The following is a 27,622-nucleotide window of genomic DNA, read 5'->3' on the forward strand; positions in this document are numbered from 1 at the left end:
TCATTTGCGCCAAATAACTTACATTGATAACAACCGAATGTTAATAGCTTGTTCTACTCATTATGCTAATGCAGCATAATGACTGCAGCGCTGTTCTGTCTTATTTGTTCTCTCTTTGCTCAACTCTTTGTCTGCGCCCAGAATGGAAATACCGGAAACAGTTGCCGCTATGACAGTCTCTGAAAAACTTTAGTTTAGATCCACAATATTGTTATAACATCAACAAATAGACAACAGATATCAAAGATGGTGGGCTTTATGGAAAGAGAGTGACTCGATCTGGTTAACAAGTCATTCACTGGCATTTTATGCCCACATAACTAACATAGCTAACAGCTAGCTACCACCAGAGGCTAATGCTAGCTATTTACTGTATACTGTACTATATTATCTGTCTATCATGTGTCAGTCGTCAGACCACTATAATGATAGAATTATATAATAACTGATGACATGATATGATATATGATATGAAATGCTATAATAATCTCATCACCTGTTTTTACCAACAGCTTATTTCTGGGACTTTGTGCTCAAAATCAATACATTGGCTAACAGTGTGGCTAATTAACACATTGAGTGCCAGCGACGCCATATGGCGTCATTAGAAATTTACCGTAGAGTGCCAGCGACGCCAAATGGCGTCAATAACTCGAAATTGTTTTTTTGACGGGGGGGTGTCCATCTCAGCTTCTTACATCGCCTCTTACAATATGAGAGCTATTGAATGTGTCTAACCTATTTTACAGAACCCTTAGGTGGCGACAGCGCTCTCCAGATGAGAGAACGTGGAGTAAAACACACAGAAGAAGTCGTTGGGGAAAAGGAAATCGCATCGCATCCGTCCGTATGCAGCTGCTTCATTGAAGCATAACGTTTAGCTGTGCCCCTGCAGCAGCCAATCTGCTATCACAATTGAGCACCTCCGTGTGCGCTGCAACAGCCCATTCGCATGATCAGCCGTGGATTTGTTATTATTCTCAACTGGAAGCATGGGAGCTGGTACACGCGGCTGTAAAAAAGCTGGATCTAGCGGACTTTTCAAGTGCTGAGCACACGCAGAGCAAACAGCAGAGCCGAGCAGAGCAGAGAGACACTCCTCCCACAACGGGGGGGGGGGGAGGAGGAGGGGGGAGGTGGGGCACGCAGAGCAGCACACAACACTGACCCAGACAGACCCAGACAGCAGGACAGGGTTGGCAAACGCAAGCCAGAATATCCGATGCCCACCAGCAGAAGCAAGAAGCTGCAACCAGCAGCGAGCGCACGCAGGGGCCAGCGCTGCTGGTTGCAGCTAAAAATATTATTCTTCCAAACAAAATTCCCTGGCCTTCACTGTTTTATTGAAGGAAATTATTTTTGAGGTGTGACTACATCAGAAAATTAGCTTCAGAGTCAGTGATGTGCTTGAAATGTTTAATTTCACAAAAGGCTCATTATCTCAGCTCGTAGAAAAAAAGGTCTGTTTTTCGTTCAATCAAGCTATCTTCTCCGGCTCATAACTAAAGAACGGAAAATGGGATCAATAAACTTTTTTTTGCAGGTGATAGAAGAGAGTCTCATCGTTATTTGTGCGTGTTCAGTGTTTACATAGTAATTATTAAAGAAATTATATGACTGTTTTAAAATGCATTGCGGCCTATGTGGCACAGCAAGCAACCTTTTGCCCAAGGGCCGTGGCACTCAAAGTGTTAACAGACCAGGGGCCCTATCTTCCCAAAAGCGGTAATTTAGCATTTGCGCTCGTTTAACGCCGTGCGCAATGCAAATTGGGGGCGGGCACAAGCGCATGCCTGTTATAATTGTACTGGGCGTAGGCGTGCCACATGCCAAAGCAGGCGTTTAAGTGCTAAAATGTGGGGATAGATGGCATTATCCTATCGTCCTATCGCAATTACTTTGTGCTAAGAGCTTTGAAAAGCACCTCTTAGCTGCGCTCCAGACGCTAAAATACTTGATAATAATCTCTCCAGCGATCGCGAGACGGGAATCTCCCCAGATCCCCCCCCCCCATTTTTATCCCGGATTAGTGCTAATTTTAATTTATTTATCCTGGTTGCTGCTCCACCCTCTGCCGATCTGGGGAGAGCCGAAACTGGCTCCATGCTTCCTCCGAGACATGGGCAGTTAGCCAGCCGATTCTTTTCACCTGACAGAGGAAGCTTCACCGGTAGGACATAGCACGTGGGAGGATCACGCTATTCCAACAAGTTTCCCTCCCTCCAAACAGGCGCCCCTAACGACCAGAGGAGGCACCACATCAGCGACCAGGATATTGCATGTTTTGGTGAGGCGTTACTATATGAAGGAAACCCCTAGGGGGCACGGGGAGAACATGCAAACTCCACCCAGAAAGGCCATTTTGACGACCCCACCCGGGCGGTGGGCACTCGAGGACATGCGGACGGGCACCCACTCCTTCAGCGCTCACAGCATCCCAGGTGGGAATCGAACCCAGGACCTTCTAGCTGTGAGGCGACAGCGCTTACCACTGCGCCACCGTGCCCCCTGCGAGACAGGAATCTGATTGGTTTTGTTGACATAATGCCCAGCATTGCCTGGCCACACCTGTGAATAATTCTGGTAGTTTAGACTGCCCAAATCCCATTTGTGCAGGCATTTTGGGGGTGCAGATGATTTTGGCACGGCTCTAATTTGCGCCTGCGACACGTGCTGTGAACGTTTCCGCATCCCCGCCGAGAATTGCATCCCCAACATATTTCGGGGCTGTTTTAACGTAGAAATCAGGGAGGTCACGTCTACCCAGACAATTATATCACTTTTAAACAGTAACATTTCTGTATAAATCATTACAATATGCTCCTGTGAGGTGGGGATGCTGCTGGGCGGGAGTGCAAAACTCGGCATAACACCTGGACAAATGCACAATGCAGACCAGTATCTTCCCTGCCTTAAGGCACGCACAAACAGGTGCGCAAGCGTAAATAGGGGATATCGCCTGTATGAAGATAGGGCCCATCGTCATGACTCACCAACACATAAACTATCTTAAAAATTACAAAATACACTGGAGGGTGGCTTTAATCTCATTAATGTATTATTTCTATCATTGAGGCTAACTGACCGTATATTGAATGTCATTACCTATTATGTCTACTGACCGACTGTATCGAAGGGGCTAACTGACCCTTATATTTAATGTCATTACTGTATTACTTCTACTGACAGACTGTATTGATTAGGCTAACTGACCCTTATATTTAATGGCTGAGTTTCCCAACAAAGAAGCTTCTTAAGAGTTAAGAAGCTTCTTAACACCTTAAGTGCCATAGCCGAAATAATTCGTCTTACATAATCCAGCGCTTGAGTGCCAGAGCCGAAATAACTCGTCTTACATGTTTTTTTGACGGTGGGACATCAATCAACCCCTTTTACATCTTCCAGATAACTATTTGGAGCAAGAGCATGCGTGTAATCTATTTTACCGACCACTAAGTGGCGACAGAGACCGAGAGAAGTCACAACCACGGGACCCAAAAGCCACTAAAGCAGCCGCCTCCCGCGGAAAACCCCGGACACACACACACAGAACGGACAGAGATCCCTTCCCCCCAGAGCCGCGCAGCAACGCAGCAACGCGCGAACACACACACACACACACACACACACACACACACACACACACACACACACACACACACACACACACACACACACACCGCGGGAGAAAGCCATTCAAGGAAATGGCGACGCGATTTTACAGTAATCCGTTTCAGACTCGTCTTGCCCGACAGGCAGACAGGCAGGCAGGCACGCAGACAGACAGGCAGGCAGCACAACGCGCTTCTGACACGCCCGCTGAAGCCAGGAGGAAGGAGGAGAAGAGCACGGAGGGAGGAGTTTGAATGAGAGGGGTGTTTCCTGTTGTTATGGAGGAAATTACTGTTCAAAACTATTGTTTAGAATGTCTGACGGTCTTACTGATGCCAAAAATGAATGGTTAAAGTGACTGTTTCACAAAAAGCCATTTATCTCTGAATAAATTTCCAGACGCTGAAACCATGCTGTACTCAACGGCTAATATCTACATAACTACTAACTCTGCAAACTAACTCTTTTAGACAGAGAAAGCACACATTCTATTAGTTATTTTTAGATGATTGGTGTTCATGAATTCTTAACAGAAAAGAATCCTCGGCTCTTCTAAAATGAGCCAGAATCGTCAAAAACACCCCTGGCACAACTTACCTACAGGAATGAAAACATGGCTGGCATTCAATGTGTTAAGGAGTTAAGAAGGCTCCAAAGAAGTGTTTCCCAAACGCCTTCTTAACAGCCTTCTTAACACATCGCTAAAGAAGGCTCTTAAGAAGCAGCTTAACTGGAGCTGTCCACCATCTCGATGTGAGAGGTCCTCTGCGGCCCACTAGATGGCACTCTGAGCCCACCAGTGGGCCACGACACAGTGGTTGAGAAACACTGTTGTAGAATAACCTAATCGTGGTCATGTTAAACAAGAACTTCTTCTATTAAACATTATTTATTTCAGACATGGACTGCAGTTCAAATTGCTTTATATACACAGCATACAGTACAACAGTACAACAAAATTGCGAGAAACACTACAGAATTTAAGCGACCTTGGGTTCTGTGAAAGGTGCTATATAAATCCACAACATTCTTATTATAAAAGAAATCCATTCTGATTAGAGGAATATAGCGTACGGTAAAACATTTAAAACACAAGTAACATACATACAGGGGAGATTTTCAAGTGTTCCCCAAGTTTAAACACTAAAGGGTGCATGAAAGAAAGGAAAAATGGAAAAACACAAGAGGAACAGTGGACACAAGTATCTCCTTTTGCCTGACGCGGCTGGATCTGCCAGTGTTTCGTCATTAAGAAGGTGTTAAGAATGCCCCAGACCCTTCTTACAAAACCTTCTTAACGAAAGATCATCTTAGCGCTAAGAAGCTTTTGGGAAACGCAGCCTTCTTAACGGAAGATAATTTTAGGCTAAGAAGCAATCGGGAAACGTGTTGGCTTCGTTGGCTTCTTACGGGAGCCTTAAGAAGGGTCAAAGAAGCTTCTTAGCGCTAAGAAGCTTTCGGGAAATGCATGCCTTCGTAACGAAAGATCATCTTAGGCTAAGAAGCAATTGGGAAATGCATTTGCTTCTTAACACCTTGATTGCCAGCGACGAGTGTACTCGTCAAACACAATCCAGCTGTTAACTGCCAGCGACGAGTGTACTCGTCAAAAAAATCGATTTTTTTTTTTGACGGTAGGTTGTGCATCTAAGCCTTTTACATCTCTTATATAGGTATTGGACGTGTACAACGTGTACAACCCATTCCACCGACCCACTAAGTGGCGACAAGGAAGGAGGAAGGCAAGCAAAAAGCAGTGTGACTGAAGCCATTCTCATGAAGGTGGATTGGCGAAGGCGCTTTCATTTCGCGCTGATTGCTGGCGGTGCGGGATTGCAGATTTGCATAGTGGATTGCGGGTGGGACACACTTTGAAACACGCAGCATAAATATGACCAGAATCGCAAAAGCTTCATCAAAGCCCTCAACCAAAACTCCAAGAAGCAAGCGAGTCTAACCAGACTTCCTCAAAGAGCGGCCGCACAGACAGGCTCACACCCGCACAGCAGCAGCAAAGCAAACTGGTGACAAGCGGGGACTGCCCCCTAGTCCGACACCAAATTGGAAACAAATCCCATTCTAAAAGGCTTTTAGAATGGGATTTTCAACCCATTCTTTTTTGTTTCTTTTTCGCTATAATTTAGAGTAATTTAATTTCTATTCAGAAATTTATTTGAGAGGTCGAGAGTATGAGAAAGTGCATTTGCAAAGGTAGGAAAGTGCTTGTGACATGGCGCTGCAGCCAAAAAGAACGCCCACAGGAGGGAGGAGTTGAGCAGAGGGAAGTTTACTGCTGTTATGGAGGAAATTACTGTTCAAAACTATTGTTTAGGTCTTACTGATGCCAAAAATGAATGGTTAAAGTGACAGTTCTATCGAATTTCACAAAAAGCCGTTTATCTCTGAATATTTTTTCTGACGCTAAAACCATGCTGTATTCAACTGCTAATGCTTACATAACTACTAACTCTACAAACTAACTCTTTTAGACAGAGAAAGTACACATTCTATTAGTACTTTTGAGATATTGTATGTTCACAAACTCCAAGCAGAAAATAATCCTCGGCTCTTGTAAAATGAGCCACAATCCTCAAAAAACGGCTTGGCAGAAGCTACCTACAGCAAGAAAAAAACGGCTGGCAGTCAATGTGTTAAGGGGGCCTTAATAAGGGTTAAAGAAGCTTCTTAGCGCTAAGATGCTTAAGAAGCACTCAATAAAAGTGTGTTTTATAAAGAGTTTTAAAGATGATAGTGAATCTGTAGCCTCACTAAAGTGAAACCATGTTCAGTGTTGAGTCTGAGGGAAAGTTGGGAGGACCTGCAGATCTCAGCTGGCCCTCAGCTCACAGGGAACTAAGAGTTCCACAGTGTAATTCAGGGCCAAACCTAGCCTGCTTTAAATGTGTTCAGTGACATTTTAATATGAATTATCTATCTAACGTAACCAGAGAACAGGTGTTAAAACTGGGAGATGATGAAGTCACATTCCCACTGGTTAATATCTAGCTGTTCTATTCTGAAGCAGCTGGAGATGTGACAGTTAATTATGGCTGAGATGAACAGAGAGAGGTGTGGTAATCTAATGACAACATATCAGAACATGGATGATCTTCTCTAAGTCACTGAGCTTCACTGCTGTGTATAATGAAGCTGGATCAATAAAACTCAAATCCTTGTGTAAAACCTGCAGAGTGATATTTGCAGATTCAAGAATCCTGATTTGAGAGAACAGACCATAATTTGGAGAAATGTGTCAAATCAGCTGAGAAATAACTGTAAACTGATTTTACCTGAGAATCTCCAGTCTGAAGTCTGGACTCTTAAGTCCAGCAGAGAGAAGCTTCACCCCCGAATCTTGTACGTTGTTGTTACTCAGATCCAGCTCTCTCAGACACGACAGGGGGGACTTCAGAGCTGAGACCAGGGCTTCACAGTCAGACTCTGACAACCTGCATCCACTCAGGTCCAGCTTTCTCAGATGGGAGGGGTTGGACTTTAGAGCTGAGACCAGGACTTCAAAGTAAGCCTCTGACAAGTTGCAGCCCCCCAATCTGAATAAAGAATAAAGCAAATTAGCTACAGGTATAAGATAACATATCCCAGAAAGCTTTCAACAATCCAGTGTTTCATAATCGGGTGGACTTCAGCATGTTGTCAGTGTGGATCAGCAGCATGTCGGCATCATAGAGTCTTTCCATCTGAAAGCAGACCGGCTGTCACAAGGTTCAGTTAAGTTTCAGAATCCAATTTTATATGGACAATATTTTCAGATGGCAGTTTCTCTGGAAATAATTGTGGTAAAAAGCAGAATTTGAGTTGGATGGAGAACTTGATCCTGACTTAACAATAACTTGATCCTAAATTAACCTCAACCTGTCCCTAAATTAACCCTTGCTAGGCTGGAGGTATGGGACATTTATTTAACAAGCTACACTAACATTTTGGGTCTAGCTAGCACCGTAACACTTAAAGCCCCCCTCCAGTCAGTTTTTCATACCTGTACACCATTGATGTTCTATGAAAACATACGTGCTGTAATAACACACATCGTCATTTGTGCCCAAGATAGTATATTGATAAGAACCGAAGGCTTATACCTTGTTCTACTGCAACATCATGGCTGTGGCGCTCTTGTCCAAAAAGGATAAGAGCATCGCTCCTGCCTTCAATATATGATATTTGTCTCCCTTCCAGGCGGTAGACCGGAAACAGTATTCCTGCCTCTACCTCTGCAAAATGTCAGTCCAGAGGCCACAATATTGTTATAAATATCAACAACCAGCCAATATATATCAAAGCTGGTGGGCTTTATGGAAAGAGTGTGACTCAAACTGCTTGACAGTTATATCAAACTGGTCATTCAGTGGCATTTTACTGCCATGTAACTAACATAACTCACAAGCTAACAGCTAGCTAATGCCAGAGGCTAATGCCAGCTATTCACTGTAACTCATACAGTAATTATTATTATCTGAATATCATATGTCAGTCGTCAGACAACCATAATGTCTGACATCATCACCTGTTTTTACCAACAGCTTATTTTTAGGACTTTGAGCCCAGAATAAGGTTGTCAACAAAATAGACTTGCGAACACTGTGGCTCATTAACTCATTGAGTGCCATGGACGGACATGTTCGTCATTTCAAATAGTAACGTAGAGTGCCAAGGACGGACATGTTCGTCAATTGCGTTTTTTGACGGTGGGGCGTCGATCAAAGCCTTCTGCCTCTCCTGTACAAATATTATAGCTATTGGATGTGTCTAACCTATTTTACAGAACCCTTAGGTGGCGACAGTGCTCTCCACATAACAGAAAGGCAAGGAAAAAACAAAGAAGAAGTCGTTATGGAAACGGAAATCGCATCGCATCCGTATGCATCGATATGCTGAAGCACGTTACTGCAGCTGTGCCTGCAGCAGCCAATCTGCTCCCACAATTGAGCCGCTCCGTGTCGGTTGCGACAGCACATCCGCACATCCACACCGTGGAGTTGTTATTATTCTCAACTGGAAGCATCGTTGCCGGTGACAAACACACGCGGAACGCTGTAAAAAAGCAGGATGTCGAGCACCCTTCACTGTGCGCACAGCAAACTCAGCAGAGAGCCACCACAGACAGGAGGAGGAGTGTGCAGTTGAGGCGAGGCGGGGCGGGGCGGGGCGGGGGGGGGGGGTGGGGGGCACGCAGAGCAGCGCGCAACACCCAGACAGACCCAGGCAGCAGGACAGGATTGACAAACGCAAGCCAGAATATCCGATGCCCACCAGCAGCAAATCAAGACCAGCAAGAAGCTGCAACCAGCAGCGCACGCAGGGGCCAGCGCTGCTGGTTGTAGCTAAAAAATATTATTCTGCCAAACAGAATTCCCTGGCCTTCACTGTTTTATTGAAGGAAATTATTTTTGAGGTGTGACTACATTAGAAAAGATTAGCTTCAGAGTCAGTGATGCGCTTGAAATGTTTAATTTCACAAAAGGCCAATTATCTCAGCTTCTAGAAAAAAATTGCTGTTTTTGGATGAATCAAGCTATCTTCTCCGGCTCATAACTAAAGAACGGAAAATGGGATCAATAAACTTTTTTTGCAGATGATAGAATAGAGTCTCATCGTTCTTTGTGCGTGTTCAGTGTTTACATAGTAATATCACACAATATTCTGTGGGCCTCGAGAAATCACTGAAAACGCTCTGAAACTCTGGCACTGGGAGCATCCGTTCTCCAAAAGTGGCTGGCACTCAATGAGTTAAGAGAGCAGGGAAAACACAGCTACACATGAAATATCTTAAAGATGACAAAATACACTGGAGGGGGGCTTTAAACTTAAAGATCATCACTGACCCATCTCACCCTGGCCATGATCTGTTTAAACTCCTTCCCTCTCGCAGGCACTACAGAGCACTATACGCCAAAACTACCAGACACAAAAACAGCTTCTACCCACAGGCCATTACACTTAACACTTAAATCAGCCACTTGAACACTTAGTTTACGCTAACTTACTGTTACTGTCTTAAATTACTGTGCACACATTCATGATCTAAGCTCTTTTGTAGCTGTTCCGCCTTTGGCAGGCAAATTAAACGCTTGTAGAGATTGTTCATTAGGGCAGATGTGACTTCACCACTGCCACTGCCACAGGCTTTCCGCACTCCTGGAATAATTAGCGATGCCATCACTGATGATGATATTTTGACATACTGGTAATTGTGATGTCATCAGTGAATGTCAGTGATGCAGATTTGAGCAATTGTGCGAAGACATACAGACATACATACATACAGACAGTCCTTCGGGGCTTGAACCCCTAATAATAATAAAGCAGAGTAAAAACAATCAGTTAATATTCATATCAGCACATTATTAAACATGATGTCTGACCTGAGACTCTCCAGTCTGCAGTGTGGACTCTCCAGTCCAGCATAGATCAGCTTCAATCCTGAATGCAGCTTCCATCCTGTATGGTCACTTTCCTCCAGAGTCAGGTTGCTGTGACTCAGGTCCAGCTCTGTCAGATGGGAGGGGTTTGACTTCAGAGCTGAGACCACGACTTCACAGTCAGTCTCTGACAAGTTGCAGCTCCTCAATCTGAATAAAGAATAAATGAGGAGTTGGACTTCAAGCAAGCAACTTATCAAGCAATTACAATATAAAGCAATTCCGATGACGACGACAACAACGACGACTACTACTACTACTAATGATAACTGCAATAATTGGAGAAGTTCAGTTCAAATTCTGGTAAAACATGACACCATTTGACACAGACTTTGTTGGGGTTAATTAATTTTATGGTTTAGTATTTCTGACATGAGCTGAAGGCAGGAGAAGTCGAGGGGGATCTTTCATAGATATTATTACTTCAATAAAGAGTTGAACTAGACTAAAGAATGAAACTAAAAAAACAACAGATCTGTTAGATCAGTAACGGAATGTGAAACTGAACCTGGAACAGTAATGTCTTTACTCTGTTACAGGAAAAAGTAATGTGATTACAGTGACACATTACTTTGTAACATGTTAAGCCCAACACGGTGTATACTGCTATGTAGAACAACAGTTAATATGCTCTATGTTTGAGGAACTATAGATATTTACTATAATTATGATGGTGTCAGGTATAAAGTACTTGTTCTTTCTCTTGGTTTATTTGGCATTCAAAGGAAGTATATAAAGTTGTCAATAGTATCGGTAAGTATCAATTCAATTTTGACACGGGTACAATACTCATTTGCAACCGTAGCTATACCAGCAGTGCTTTCTCTTCATGAAAAATCAAACATACTACAGAATTTCCCCTCCCTATCATTAGTGGTACAGTATGTTACTTCAACAAGCTAAAAGTGTTGTGATAGGCTGATGACTAGAGAAGGGGTAATCTGCTTTTTTGTGATATGCTCCGTGACTAGAGCAGGGGTAATCTACTGTGTTGTGTGGTTCTCAACCTGGGGGTCGGGACCCCCCAGGGGCCGCGATATTATTTTGGGGGGGTCGCTGGATAATTGTCAAAAGAGAAAAAAGAAAAAAATAAGAAATTATTTTTCTTTCATGATGATTAAATCTCCCATACATGGTTTAATGTATTATAAAGCTATCTAAACTATAAAAACAATTTCAGTGAGTGAGTGAAATCAGTGTGTGAATGCGTGCACACTCTCGTTGGGTATGGTAGCGGCAGGAGGGGGCGTTGTGAACCCGAGCCTAAAGTTTTTTGGGGGTCGTGGCTCAAAAAGAGAACCACTGGACTAGAGCAGGGGTAATGTGTAAGAGCAAAGCTTTTAATGAGTTTCATCTGGCCTAGATTATGGAGAAGCATGCGTCTGTCCATCCAATGTTTATTCCCCCCCAGTACAAAAATGGTATAGAGCATCAATATTTACCTTGGTAGAAGATATCAAAGTTAGAAATTATAGCATCGTGACATCCCTATGTATAAAGATCACTCTACACTGTTCTATACTTTTGGTATTTACATCAGGACTAACCGAGCCTTCTTGCAGTTCCTCACAGCTGGGATCAGTCTCTGTCGTCCCCCCTGTGATATGTTGTAGGCCTCCAGGTCCAACACAACCAGAACCTCCTCTGACATCTCTAGCATGTAGCCCAGAGCTGAGCAGTGGATTGCAGAGAGTTTATTCACTGATCTGTTCTCAGACTTCAGGAACTGTAGGATCTGCTTATGTACTGATTTGTCGTTAATCTCCACCAAACAGTTGAAGATGTTGATGCTTCTGTCAGGAGATGTATTGGAGATGGCCATCTCCTTCAGGTTCCTAATGGCTCTCTGGATGCTGTCTGGTCTGCTCTCTGTCTGACCCAGCAGGCCTCGTAAGAGTCTCTGGCTGGACTCGACTGAGAGGCCATGAAGGAAGCGAACAAAGAGGTCCAGGTGTCCATTTGTACTCTTCAGGGATTTGTCCATGGCTGTCTCCAGGAAGACATCCAGGGATTGGTCACGGTCTTCAGATCTACCCAAACCGTTTCCCAGGAATGTCTTCAGTACCTCCTCATCGCTGTTTGTGTGACAGTGGAACATGTAGACAGCAGCCAGAAACTCCTGAAGGCTCAGATGGACAAAGCAGAACATCCTGCCTCGACCGTCCTCAACCTGGTACATCCCATACTCCTCTTTAAAGATCTCTGTGAACACTCCGGATGTCACTGAGGCTGCTGGTATAATGCCACACTCTGTCAGGTCTGCTTCATAGAAGATCAGGTTTTCTTTATTCAGCTGTTCAAAAGCCAGTTTTGCCAGAGAGAGCATCATCTTCCTGGTCTCTTCCACAGTTATCTCTTGATACTTGACGTTCCCCCGTTTGGACTGAACCAGCAGGAAGTGGATGTACATCTCAGTCAGGGTCTTGGGCATTTTTGTTGTCTCACTGGTTTTGAACAGATCATCCAGAACCATAGCAGTGATCCAGCAGAAGACTGGGATGTAGCACATGATGTGGAGGCTTCGTGAAGCCTTGATGTGGGAGATGATGCTGTTGGCCTGCTCATCTCTGACTTTTTTCCTGAAGTACTCCTCCTTTTGATTGTCAGTGAAGCCTCTCACCTCTGTCATCATGTCAACGTACTCAGGAGGGATCCGATTGGCTGCTGCAGGTCGTGTAGTTATCCAGCGGCGTGCAGCGGGAAGCAGATTCCCCCTGATGAGGTTTGTCAGCAGCATGTCCACTGAGGTTGACTCTGTAACATCAGTCAGGATCTTGTTGTTCTTGAAGTCTAGAGGAAGTCGACACTCATCCAGACCGTCAAAGATGAACACAACCTGGAACTTGTCAAACCTGCAGATTCCTGCTTCTTTGATCTTAATAAAGAAGCAATGAATAAGTCCCACCAAGCTGTATTCCTCTTTAAGCAGATTCAGCTCTCGGAAAGGTAACGGAAATATGAACTGTATATCCTGGTTGGCTTTGTCTTCAGCCCAGTCCAGAGTGAACTTATGGGTTAAGACTGTTTTCCCAATGCCAGCCACTCCCATTGTCATCAATGTTTTGATTGGTTTATTTCCACTAGGTTTAAAGATGTCTTCACATCTGATTGTTGTTTCTGATCTCTTGTTTCTGGATGCTGCTTCAATCTGTCTGACCTCATGTTCAAAATTGACCTGTCGACTCCTTCCCACCGTGAGGTAAAGCACTGTGTAGAAATCATTCAGAAGTGAGGTTCCTGCTTCACCAAGCCCCTCAGACACACACTGAACCTTCTCCTTCAGACTGGATTTGTGTTGATGTTGACACGCAGACAGAGTTTCTGAATTAACAAACAACAGATGAAATAAATGAGAGGGGAGTAAAGAATAATATAAACATTTCCTGATAATTGACACATTCCCAACTCCCAACTGGACTCTATTCAGCTCATTACTGGTGGGTGGACAAGCAGGTCTGACTGGGTGTAATGTATAAAGTACCTGTTAGAATCATTTATTACTCAACCAGGAGTTTCAGAGCTGACCAGCCTGAGGCACTACTGTGCAATAATCATGCTGTTTAATCAGCATCTTGTAGTGATGCGTAGGCTACCCAAAACCTGCTGGGACCGTGGGTCAGCAGGTAAATGATGCTTTTTTAAAGACTCTCTCACCCTCTCACCCTCTCTCTCTCACACACACATAAAGACGTGGATTTTTAGAGCATTAGGCACAGGGCAAAGCCTGACAGGAATGAGGTACGTTCAAATTCCACCACAGACTTTTGTGTTAAACGTGATTTATTTTTCAACTTTACCACAACATCACGTGACCATATCAATGTATGAACGAAAGTACAAGTTATTGAAAAGAATAAGGACTGTTTCTGTAGTTCTCCTTTTGGATTAGGCTAATTGAAAAAAGGCCAATAGAGTTTGTAATGACGACGACGCAGAAATAACAATGACAATTCAATGACATGAACGAACAGCTGCGTGTCTGTGCTCATCCAGAGCAGACTGTCATGTGTGTGTGTGTGTGTGTGTGTGAGAGAGAGAGAAACAGAGTTTGGACACCTTGGAGAGTGCTGCAGCACTCATCCTGAGTCATAGGCGCCAAATCTGTGGGTGCTCTGGTGCTCGAGCACCCACAGAAGAGCCGAGCACCCACAGAAAGAGCCGAGCACCCACAGAAAGAGCCGAGCACCCACAGAAAGAGCCGAGCACCCACAGAAGAGCCGAGCAGCCACAGAAAGAACTGAAAGAAAGAGCCGAGCAGCCACGGGGAAATGGGGGGGAGCGAGAGAGAGAGAGTTTATATGCTGCATGTGCCTGTGGCTGGGTCCTGTCAAGATGTCAGTGCAGTTGCCAAACACACTGGAAGCGTCTGATGCTGGCGTTTTGAAGTCCAGCTGTTGTTTTAAATGGCAGAACACTATAGAGGCACTAGACACACTCTCTGCTCTCTCAGCCATACCTCCATGATCCCCTCTCTCTCTGTGCAGACACTTTTTTCATCCCCGTGTCTCGTCTGTCTCTATGCTAAAATAAGTTAGTACAAACAGGAAGGAACTCCCAGCTAAGGAAGGCATATTTGCTAAATGCTTATAGCTGGATCACCCAAACGTCATATTTAGGGAAGTGGTAAGTGGTAAGTGGTGTTCAGCAGGATAATCTTCACAAACATGGACCACTTTTATGACTTTTAAAGTGTAAATGTGTTTTTAAACCCGGTTTTCAGAAAACTTTTAAAAAGTCATAAAGTGGTCCTCATTTGTGAAGATTATCCTCCTATTAGCGTCCCCCGCTAAAAACCAACATGGTGGCGATTTCTGGTTAAGCCTACACACCAGACATGGGACCAAGTCACTTCGGTCCAAGTCTCAAGTAAGTCCCAAGTAATTTGGTCCAAGTCTCAATCAAGTCCCAAGTCATTTTGTTTTGGGCAAGTCAAGTCACAAGTTTTGTCAAGTCAAGTCGAGTCCTTAGTTAAGGCAAGTCAAGTCCCAAGTCAAGTCACTTTTTCCCCCCACGCCCAAGATACTGCAGTCTTACCTTGACAGATGCAGTATTAAAACATGGTATTAATACTTGTCTAATAGTGATATTATTGGTCAATTTACAGGATCTAACCTGTTAAAAAATGAATTGAATTTGTATTATAATTATTGCTATTCAGTGAAATAAATGTAATCATACAAAAGTCAAATAACCTTATAAACGCTTATTTATTTCAGCCAGACTAAAATGTAATCAAACAAAAACAAATAGCTTAAACAATCAAAACATAATGTAAAAAATATGAAATAAACATTTCCTCTCAATCACTGTTAAACAGTGAAACACTGACAGCCAGACTATGACATCAAACTTTCTTAGGTTCTGCCCCTGTCCCGTCTGCCCAGTGCTGCCCACTCTTTTCCAAGCAAAGTCACTATTGGTTGCTCAGAAAGTCGCTAGAAAACAAACAAACAAAAACACGCCTCAGCGTAGCCATTGTAATAATCATTGAATATCGTTGTAATATTAAGTGCTGACTCCGCCCGCCTGGGCCAGATCAGGGAGAAGCGCTGTGTCTGTGTTGGTCAGACAGGCAGAGACAAGGAGAGAGAGAGAGAAAACCCGCACCCACACCAATTCATGGGCTAAATCCGTTGCGATTCACCTGGATTCAACACATTAACATTGCTTGCCATACTCAGATTATCAGGGACACACAGCTCCTCCACCCTGACGCTCAGCACCGGCTCCCCACAAGGCTGCATGTTGAGCCCGCTCCTGTATGGCATCTACACCCATGACTGCACTCCCTCCCACCCCACCAACGCCATCATCAAATTCGCGGATGACACCACCCTGGTGGGGCTCATTTCAAATGATGATGAGACGGCGTACAGGGACGAGGTGCAGGAAGAATAGAGGGTATGCATGTGATGTCACAGAGGCAGAAGTCACTGTGGGGTCACGCCCACTGAGTCACAGCAAGACTGAGCTTGAATGCAGTAATCAGCCTAGATAAGTGACACCTGCTGCTCAGAGAGGAATTTGACACTCATTTTGACACTCGGTTCTGATTGAGGGGGCGTGTTTCAGTGGGTGTGCATACCCTCTATAAGACTGCCCCTGCCCCGCTCTACATCAATGGGGACTGTGTGGAGAGGGTCCCCCATTTTAGGTTCCTGGGGGCACACATCTCCGAGGACCTCGCCTGGTCAGTCAACACCACAGCGGTGGTAAAGAAGGCCCAGCAGCGACTCCACTTCCTGAGAGTACTCAGACGGAACAATCTGGAGGAGAAGCTGCTGGTAACCTTCTACCGATCCACCATCGAAAGCGTACTGGCGTATGCCATCACAGTGTGGTACGCTGGCTCCACCGCAGCTGACAGGAAGAGGCTACAGAGGGTGATCAGGACAGCCGAGAGGATAACTGGCTGTCCTCTCCCCTCCCTAGACGACATAGCCAGCTCCCGCTGTCTCTCCAGGGCAGAGCGGATCATCCGCGACCACCTCCACCCTGGTCATCACCTGCTCAGCCTGCTGCCCTCGGGCAGGAGGTACAGGAGCATCAAGAGTCGCACAAACAGACTAAAGAACAGCTTTTTCCCATGGGCCGTTCGGACTCTAAACAATCACAGCAGCAGCCGTTAATTCTCTGTTAGTGCAATACATGAACTTGTGCAATACAATACATCAATGTGCAATATTCTTTTACTACCTCAGCAGTATTTTATTATTGTTTTGTGTCATGTGTCCTTATCTGTTCTTAATGTTTTTAATTATTTACTTAACAAATTTAACACGAGAGGGAGGGGGTTGTGGGCACATTTACCACTGGTACAGGGTTGTGGCACGAGGCGAAGCCGAGTGCTATAAACCCTGTACCAGTGGTAAATGTGCCCACAACCCCCGACCTCGAGTGTTAAATTTGTTTTCTACAACGGCTACCAAATAATATAAAAAATACACAATTGTAACATCCAATTCATTTATTTATAATCATTACTGGTTTCAGAATACATTTATCCTTCCCCCACAGAATATAGTTCCATACACAAGATCAATGATTGCACTAAACATTTAGTTGCCTTTGAGCCAAAAAACAACTAACCTATTCCTTAACGGGATTCACAGTTATTGATACATTGCCTGTAAAAGTACAGTTATTTAAACAGTTATCTAAAGCAGCCCGTTTTGGTGGTGGTGTGTTGATATCTGGTGACGGCAGAGGGCGTTTGTTTGTTTGACAGTCCCAGGTTCGGGGTCCGGGCGCTAGTCCGACCTCCCGCTAGTCCGACCTCCCGCTAGTCCGAACTCGTGACAACTCAAGCTCAGCCAGTTCTCTCTCCCCAATTTCACCATGTCGTTCTTTGTTCACTTCACCTTCATCTTCATCTAACCACTGCTCAAAACTCAATCCACCCAGTAAATCAAACGTTACTACGAAATCGGACATTTCCTTGTGTTAGAGATCGGCCATTTCCTTGTTGAAGATTTGCAGACTGCAGGCTAACAGTGGGCGGAGTCAGCACAGGGAACGGAGTCAGCATCAGGGAGCGGAGTGATACTGCGGTTGGAGCCGAACTGTAGATTGTTGGCGTATTTACCACTGTTGCTAGCCAATCAGAATCCAGTATTCACTCATGCCGTTGTAGAAGTCTGATTTTAATGCATTGTCAGCTGAAGCACTCTTAATTTCGTTGTATGGGGAACTGTGCAATGACAATAAAGGCTATTCTATTCTATTCTATTTGTCGCTCGTCGCTTTTGAGAAATAAAGTCATCAGCGGGGTCTGAAAAATAACTAAATGTAGCGACAAAGTAGCCAAGTTGGCAACACTGCGTCTGCCTCTGCAGCTGTGTGCAATCACTAGTGAGGAGTGTGATTGACAGCCAGTCATCCAATCACAACAATGTCATAAGGAGGAGCATGACTGAATGACAATTTGTCATTGGATGACTCAGTCATGCTCCTCCTTATTGCATTGTTGTGATTGGATGACTGGCTGTCAGTCACGCTCCAATGAAATGTTTTCTAATGCCGTTCCAGCTGCTCTCGCCATGCACTCTGCATGACGCTAGCGGACAGAGAGAGACACTTGACAACGTTACGTTATTATTTCATTGTTTACTTTAAACTTTAAACTAACAAACACAAACAAGTCATCCAAGTCATCACCTCTCAAGTCAAGTCAAGTCTCGAGTCTTTAACTTCCAAGTCCAAGTAAGTCTCAAGTCATTTATGGTTTTGTCAAGTCAAGTCACAAGTCATCAAAACAGGGACTCAAGTTGATTCGAGTCCAAGTCACGAAGTCTCAAGTGCCCATCTCTGCTACAAACATACCTCATCCCCGCGGTTCTCTATAGACTTTTAGCTCAATGGCTAACGTTATTGTAGATAGATACATTTTGTGCATATTAGTGAATTAACTGGGTAACGGATTTCAAAACGGGTGCCAGCGTGGAAAGAGCGTGTCTTGAACTGGTTAACATAATATACTTTCAGTCACTCAGTGGCGGTTTTAGCCCTTTTATTCAGCAAGCTGTGACCTACGTTCGTAGTAGCCTAGAAATATAACAGCCAGAGAGAGAAATTAGTGCAGGCCACCAATCACAGATGACCATACAGCGAGCTCCACCAATCAAAGATGTTGATATTACATTGTAGAATTGTGGGTAGTGTAGTACCTCTCCATGAAATTGAATAAAAACTGATTTAAAATAAAAAAAAACGATATATAGATTTGTGGCTTCTACAGGAAGATATACCATTGTTTCACCACTAGCTTGCCCGTGGTAAGTCTACCTTGGGTGGTTATGAGAATATGACTAATAATCAAAATCACAATGCAGAATATGAATGGGGAAATACCCCGCTGGAACCGTGACGTCACAGAACAGTCACGTGACTGTTGAGCTCTATGGCGCCATAAGGCAACTATAACCCAAAATAAACAGACACAAATGTGAATACTGTCAATTACAGGCAAATATCAGTTTGATGTCATAATCATATTAATAACACCATTTACACAGTAAATCATTTTGTAATTCTTTTTTGTATCTGATGGCTTCCTACCTGTTCTGTGTATGCATTTAGCAATGGGCGTTATGACGAGCAGCAACATGGTCACGACCATGAAGACGATGACTATTCTCCCTGGTCTCCGTTTCCATTCACCATCAGACTCTACAGGAAAATAACAGCAACAAGTCTGTTTACATGGACACAGTATTATATCTATGTAGTTGAAAGCTTGACCCAATTCCAATCTTTTTGGGATTTGATTGTCTGTGTGTGTGTGTACATATATATATATATATATATATATATATATATATATATAGAAATCTCACGCATGCGCAGCGCACAATTGCTCAACTTCGCATCACTGATGACATCACTCACTGATGACATCACAATTGCTCGAGTGACCATCACTGTAGAGCCCTGCGAGCGCCTGAAACTACGGCCCCAGCCCGGCCCGGCCCGTGACATTCAGAACCTACCTGCTTCGAGGGCCCGAAGACAATATTATGATATAATGACACATCTCTCCCTCTATCTGTTCCTCAGCTGCCCGTGTGGTGCGGTGCTGAAAAGACAGCGCCCGGCGCTCTGCCTGTCCCTAGAGAACCACAGGAATGAGTCCGGAAGTAGACTTCCGTGTTTGTCAGCAAAAAAGTGAATGGGTTTTAAAATGGGGATTTCACTTAAATGCATGAAATAAGGTCTGTGGTGAACAAAGGTTTATGGGAATGGGAATTTGGGTTCAGCATGATGATGATGTTCACAAACGTGAATAACTTTCAATGTAAATGTGCTTTTTTTTTTACGTGATTTTTAGAAAACGCTTCAAAAGGCATACAAGTTATTCCCGTTTGTGAAGATTATCATGCTGAACACAAATTTGCGTTCCCATAAAGTTTTGTTAACCACAGACAGACCTTTTTATATAATTATATTTTATGCATTTAAGTTTAACCCCCATTCTAAAACCCCATGGACTTTTCCACTGACGAACCAAAATGGGGCCGATTTCTGGATAAAGCCTATAAAAATACGTCATCCCTGCAGTACTCAGTGATGTCATAAATTCACTCACACACACACACAAAGTCGGCCAGTGATGATGTCATCAGTGATGTCATAAATTGTGACATCATCAGTGATGTCAGAGGCATCATCAGTGATGCACACAGACACACACACGTGACGCACACATACACACAAGAGACAGACAGGCACACACATGCACACACAAACACAAGAGACAGACACACACTGATGACATCAGTGAGAGCGCGCGCACACACACACACACACACACACACACACACACACACACACACACATACAAGAGACATACAGGCACACACACACATGCACACACAAACACACACGAGACAGACACACACTCTGATGACATAATCGCCATAGGTGTCACCAAGAGAACAAAAGTGAAATCTTAGAGATGTAACATGTAATGTGTTGTTAAAGTGAGGTCACTCACTGGGGATGAGCGGGTTGCTGATGGGTTGGCTGACCTCCTCACTGACTGGGTTCTCCACCTTACAGCTGAACAGCGTATAGTTCAAATCCACCTATAAAATCAGTGAAATAGAATTAGCTCAAAGTTCACAAACCAATCAGTTTAATTTGAATACTGTTTACTTGATGTCTTCACCCTTTGGTTAAAGGAGATCTGAGGCTCAGCTGCAGAGCAGCTCCCTGAAGCTGGAAGGAGTTCAGTGCCTTGCTCAAGGACACTCCAGCAGCTTAAAGCTTCAAGAAACGTAAAGGTCTGACTTCCGGTGTGCTGTGAACTGTGTAGAGGCGTTCTGTTTCTCTCTTTGTTTTATGTTGAATGTCGTCTAATGTGTGAGCACGGGAATATGTTTATGTACAATTGGTGGATTATTTGTCCTCTGTTATGGGGACTGTGGTTGCAAGTGCAACAGACACGCTGGAATATGGATTGGCGTGTGGACACAGACTGTCGAGTGAGGGATATTTGCCCTGCATGCGCTCGTATACAGCAGAGAAACCTTGCTTGAAGCAAGATATTCTGCAACTCAGGGGACTGATTGCACGGGACTGTGGTCCATGCTGACACCGGGGCTCCTATCCACATCCCACCAGAGCTGATAAGACCAGGCCAGTGAAAAAAAACAAGGAAGGAGAGGCGGAGACGACTGTGAGCAAGCCACACAAGGCCACCACTTCCATCTGTGATCCTCACAAACCTGCCGTCAATAAACAACAAAATTGACGAGATCCGCGCTTACGAGGTACTGTTCTGATTTTCGGGAGGCATCATTGCTGTGCTACACGGAAATTTGGTTACATTCTGCAATACCGGAATCCGCCTGTAAAATAGACAGCTTCACTTTGGTGAAAGCAGACAGAGAAATCATCTCCTGTAAAAGCAGGGGCGGCGGGATCTGCATATATATTAACGATCGGTGGTGCCGTCAGTACACCGTGAACAGCAGGTTTTGTGATAAAGGTGTTTGAGATCTTGTACCTGACTTTGAGACCCTTCTATTTGCAGAGGGAATTTGGATGCGTGCTGCTGTTTGTTGTCTACACACCTCCCAGTGGCAACGCGACGCGAGCAGCAGCTACTGTTGAACATGCTGCAGCAACAACATCCAGAGCCCTGGAGCAATTGTCGTTGGAAAGAGGAACCAATGCAAACTACATAACAATGCCAGGATTTAAGCAGTGTGAAGGTGAAACAAGGAAGAATAAACTTTTGGATAAATGCTTTGTAAACGTGGAGGGAGCATATATGATAAGACCACCAATAGCTAACTCATAATATGGTCCATCTTGTACGAACTTATAAATCTAAACTGAAGAGCAACAAACCAGAGAGAAAAATGATCAGAGTGTGGTCACCTGACAGTTAGTCTCTCCCCAGACTCAAATATAACGTTGAATCGCTGCGCTCCACATACTACATATTGTGAGTCTGTGCCAGTTCACAGCCACTGCTGGTTTTTGAAGGCGGATTGAAATTGAATGAGTGACAGGTCGTAGCACCGATGAGAGAGCGGTTCGAAAAATGGGCTGCGCCCCCCGTGTTGTCTGATCGCAAAGTCGTTACTGATTGGAGAGAGGACTGAATCCACCACTGGCATATGACTGGCCAAGTGAACGGTTCCCTCCCATAACCAGCCCTCTGAGGGAAAGTGTCCCAGACCCAGAGAGAGCTCTGCAGCATGCAGTAACTTAGTGTATCAGTGTAAGAACTCTCATGGGTCTGGCGTTGAGACTACCTGACAGTATGTAGAAGAAATGAAGGCATGCTTTGACTGTACTATGTGGGAAGAGTTTCATCATGACTCCTTGGATGAGACATCTACAGTAACAACAGACTACATAGACTTTTGTGTACAGTCAGTGATACCAACAAAGGAGATACAAATATATCCAAATAACAAGATGTACATAACTAATGAATGATGAACAATGAAAATTGCCTTCAGGGACAAGGACATAGGAGAATTAAAGCGTATAGAAAAAAAAATGTATCCCATTTTTACCCCCCTTAGTGCTAATTTACTTTTATTTATCCTGGTTGCTGCTCCACCCTCTGCCGATCTGGGGAGAGCCGAAACTTGCTCCATGCTTCCTCCGAGACATGGGCAGTTAGCCAGCCGCTTCTTTTCACCTGACAGGGGAAGCTTCACCGGTACGACATAGCACGTGGGAGGTTCACACTATTCCAACCGGTTCCCCTCCCTCTGAACAGGCGCCCTTCACGACCGGAGGAACCACATTAGCAACCAGGATATTGCATGTTTTGGTGAAGGGGGTTCCTATATGAAGGAAACCCCCGGGAGGCACGGGGAGAACATGCAAACTCCACACAGAAAGGCCCTTTTGACGACCCCACCCGGGCGGTGGGCGCTCGAGGACATGCGGACGGGCACGCATTCCTTCAGCGTTCACAGCGTCCCAGGTGAGAATCGAACCCAGGACCTTCGAGCTGTGAGGCGACAGCGCTTACCACTGCACCACCGTACCCCCCTAGAAAAAGATTTAAAGGGGAAACTGCAAGATGCAAAGAGGGCACATAAGCTACAACTAGAAAAAAAAATGTAAAAGCAAAAATACCAAACAGTTATGGGACACCATGAAAAGCATGACTGGACTGTCAACCACCCGGAAAGCATTGGTGGCAGAAAATGAGGCCGATTTTGAGATTTTCAGTTGAACAGATTCTTCGCTAGGTTTGATGAAGGGAACAATTCAGATCATGCTGGAATATCATCAGCTCAGTCCTACCTGTGTAGTCTGATAGAATTGATGTTTCTGTTGAGCAGGTGAGGAACACATTTAGACATTTGAATCAGAGGAAAGCCACAGGACCAGATCATCTCAGTGCCTTTATTCTGATTTTTTTTGCAGCTCAGCTTGCACCTGTGTGGCAGCCTATTCTTCAGTGTTCCATGGACACTCATATAATTCCTACAAAGTGGAAGACTTCACATATAATACCTCTTCCAAAGAAGAAAACGTGTCCTAAGGAACCTGGTGATTATCATCCTGTGGCTTTAACTCCTATTGTTATGAAAGCCTTGGATTTTTTGTTGAAAATGAAAACCACGAGCTAGTGTAATGATGAATATGTGAAGCAAGCTGAACAAATGATTCTGGTTTATTCCTGTAAAGTAATGCATTACTTAGTTTAGTCCCCTGCTATTACAAGTGGACATTAACTAACTCACACATGGACAGGAAGAGAGTTGGACCAACACTTTGTCACCATTGTACCTTTGTAATGATTTGCTCTCTGGGTGACTCAATCTTCTTCGTGTCGTCTTTCCACCAGGTGTAACTGACTGGTTCAGCATCGGTGATGATTGCGTTACACCAGAGAACACAGGAGGACAAATCAGGTTCACACTTTGTAGAGATGGTGGGTTTAGAGACAGCAGCTGTTGTTGATGGAGAGAAGAGGAGAAAAAGGCCATTGCAGTCAGGATCAATCACATGCACTTTTTTTCTTGATTTCTGTGTCTCAATGCAGACAGCTAGAAAGAGAGACAGACAGTGAGACTCACAGACTGTTTTTCCACATAAGCCTAATGTGCACTTGACATGAACAAACTTGTAACATTATGTGACATGAAGGGGGGATTTGGGCACAACCAATGTTAAAACAATACAGTGGTTTGACATCAGGGACCCAGCCCCGTTTCCGAGCAGGCACGTGCACAGGGGGGTGCTAGGGGTGCCCGAGCACCTGCCCGTTTTCCCCTGATGCCAAAAGTGCTCTTTTTGGGAGGGGGGATTTATTTTTATTTTTAGTTATTTTTTACAGTGAAGGCATGCCCCACACCCTTCAAGAAGAACTTATAACAATAAATAACAATTTATCAATAAATTAAATGTTCAACCGGAAGTAATCGTCTGCGTCTCTGTGACGTGCGCAATATTTTTGTCCCAGGATGGCGAAGTCATGACCCGCCCTTCTCTGCCTCTGATTGGCCTACCGTCAAACATTGTGGGTCCAATCACATTCGCTTGGCTATCCTATCCTGCGTCTCTCCTTGTCTCCTGCGCCAATCAGAGGCAAAGATGGGCGGGTCATGCCTTCGCCATCCTGCCCACTGCACAGCTGCCGAGCTCCGACTGACTGGCGGGTCAGCAACAGTGAAACCCGCACGGCCCTGTTTCCGAGCACACTTGACCCCAGTATGACCCCAAACTCTGGTTCGTTTGATTAGTGTGAACATTGCGTTCTGTTCCCACATCCAATTAAAAAGGTGGTCTGTGGAACGGTTCAGGCGTGCCCGAACAGAACGCATGTGAACACAACTGTACCAAAACATGAAGTGGACTGCTATGTATTTACAGTGTGATGAGCAGTTATATATATGGTCTGGACTTTTATGACCTTAAGAAGTAAATACGAGTTTGTGTATTGTTTTCTACTGTGACTAACATAAATGTTATAATGTAAAAGCAAGTTGTGTTGATGTTAGCATTAGCTTTGCTTTCACACTGTTAGCTTTGCATTTTAAGTAGTTAAGACAAACTATTGCTAGATTAAGGAAATATAGTATGGACATAACATGTTAATGTTAGCCGATATCACACTGAATTGTCAACTCTTAAGCAGTCAAGTCGGTGAAAATGTTCAACTCGAGTGAACGGGCGATGAGGCGAAGTTTCCGTCATTCACGCAGCAAAAAAACTCGTCTCTCGCCTCATGGGGCGAAATCTCATACTCGTCCATTTGCATTGACTTTCTATGTAATCTTCACGAATATGTGAAAATCTGGCCGGTGTCAATGTACAGTAATGTCTAGCTAACTTATTATACTAATGCTAACGGCTACTCACTATTAGCAACACAAATCACTTTTACACTACTAGCAGAATACCCATCCCTGTGTGACGCCATGTAGTCAGGCCTTACTCAGTTGGCATGCAGCCTCTCCTCTCTCCCCCCAGAGAGGTTTCATAGTCCTCTTCAGTGGCTGATTACAACTCAGCTCACCTGTGTGCTGCTCCACTCTGGAACATTCCATGGTGCTGAACCAGTGTTGATGCATTTTGGCCACTAATTAGCAATTTTTCCCCATTTAGTCATCCCTAATTAGCGACTTCAAAAATCTGTCTCTGTAAAGCCTGATCGCATGTAAAATGGCAGAGCTGTGGGTAAACACTATTTTGCTCACACACTCACTCACACACACACACACACACACACACACACACACACACACACACACACACACACACACACACACACACACACATTGCATTCTTATTATAGGTTAAGTTCGTCACAGAATAGAAAACACTACACAAACCCGTATTTACCTCTTGTACATCACAAAAGTCCAACCATAGATTAATCTATACAGCTTGTCCACTTGGCAAGTGTACCTAAGGGGGTGGCCACACATGCTCCGTGGTGTCTGTCCGTCTGCGTTCATTTCTCTGTTCACTTCCATGATGAAGCGTACGTATCCAGCAAATTTGCATACGTTTTGATGGACAGAAAAGTTCAAGAGGGCTGAACTTTTTCTGCATGGATGTATCAGATGGACGGATAGTCGCCATCCGTTTAGCCAATCAGAGTCGAGGAGGCGTTCTCAGAGTGGAAATGGCTGAGCGGTGCAGCTCTATAACTTAATGTTATTTTACTGTTATATCAACAACTAGCCAACAGATATCAAACCTGGTGGGCTTCATGGAAACAGCATGACTCGAACTGGCCGACCATTACATCAATTTGGTCATTCAGTGGCGTTTTATTGCTACATAAGTAACGTAGCGCACAGAGCTAACAGCTAGCTAACGCCAGTTCTACAACAGCATGAGTGAATACTCGATTCTGATTGGCTAGCAACAGTGGTAAATGTGCCCACAACCTACAGTTCAGCTCCAACCGCAGTATCACTCCGCTCCCTGATGCTGACTCCGTTCCCTGTGCTGACTCCGCCCACTGTTAGCCTGTCAGTCTGCAAATCTTCAACAAGGAAATGGCAGATCTCTAACACAAGGAAATGTCCGATTTCGTAGTAACGTTTGATTTACTGGGTGGATTGAGTTTTGAGCAGTGGTTAGATGAAGATGAAGGTGAAGTGAACAAAGAACGACATGGTGAAATTGGGGAGAGAGAACTGGTTGAGCTTGAGTTGTCACGAGTTCGGACTAGCGGGAGGTCGGACTAACGGGAGGTCGGACTAGCGCCCGGACCCCGAACCTGGGACTGTCAAACAAACAAACGCCCTCTGCCGTCACCAGATATCAACACACCACCACCAAAACGGGCTGCTTTAGATAACTGTTTAAATAACTGTACTTTTACAGGCAATGTATCAATAACTGTGAATCCCGTTAAGGAATAGGTTAGTTGTTTTTTGGCTCAAAGGCAACTAAATGTTTAGTGCAATCATTGATCTTGTGTATGGAACTATATTCTGTGGCGGAAGGATAAATGTATTCTGAAACCAGTAATGATTGTAAATAAATGAATTGGATGTTACAATTGTGTATTTTTTATATTATTTGGTAGCTGTTGTAGAAAACAAATTTACCACTCGAGGATCGGGGGTTGTGGGCTGATTCACCACTGGTACAGGGTTTATAGCACTCGGCTTCGCCTCGTGCCACAACCCTGTACCAGTGGTAAATCAGCCCACAACCCCCTCTCCTCTCGTGGTAAATTTGTTACATTTATTCTTCTGTCGGTTCATAGACGGCTCACTGACACCTTCAAGGTGCTTACCGCCACCTGCTGTACAAGTAGGTTACTTGTATGCAATGGACATCTATCCATTTTATAATTCTGGCCATTTTCTGACTGATCAGTTTGGCCACACCTTAAATCTTCTTCTTCTTTGCGTTTATTGTCGGATCACAAACCAACGCGGTGCATCTTTAGTCCCTTTTACACAGCCTGTGAAAGCCGTGATCGTTGTGGGATTATTACGCCTCGCCTCCTGTGTAAAAGTCACAGGGACGGAATAGTGAGTCATTTTGTTACGCCTTTCCTTCCTCTAATGGAGGTAGTATCAGCCCCGAATCGATGGCTGTTTAAAAGGGTACGCCATGGGAAGACGGGG

General features: G+C 44.4%; 1 protein-coding gene across 1 annotated transcript in view; it reads right to left on the reverse strand.

Moving 5' to 3' along the window:
* LOC310792213 (protein NLRC3-like) overlaps nt 1-12,678 on the reverse strand; it is a gene marked incomplete at both ends in the record, with an annotated part of 32,494 nt that extends 19,816 nt beyond the window's left edge. The window contains 5 exons of the mRNA XM_083653941.1: nt 6,903-7,163; nt 9,993-10,199; nt 11,597-12,124; nt 12,227-12,432; nt 12,670-12,678. Of these exons, the coding sequence (XP_083510067.1) occupies nt 6,903-7,163; nt 9,993-10,199; nt 11,597-12,124; nt 12,227-12,432; nt 12,670-12,678 (1,211 nt within the window). The remainder of the gene's footprint in view (nt 1-6,902; nt 7,164-9,992; nt 10,200-11,596; nt 12,125-12,226; nt 12,433-12,669) is intronic.
* Nucleotides 12,679-27,622: the final 14,944 nt, after the last annotated feature.

Source organism: Poromitra crassiceps (genome assembly GCF_964638095.1).
Source record: "Poromitra crassiceps genome assembly, chromosome: 17".
NCBI classification, from domain to species: domain Eukaryota; kingdom Metazoa; phylum Chordata; class Actinopteri; order Beryciformes; family Melamphaidae; genus Poromitra; species Poromitra crassiceps.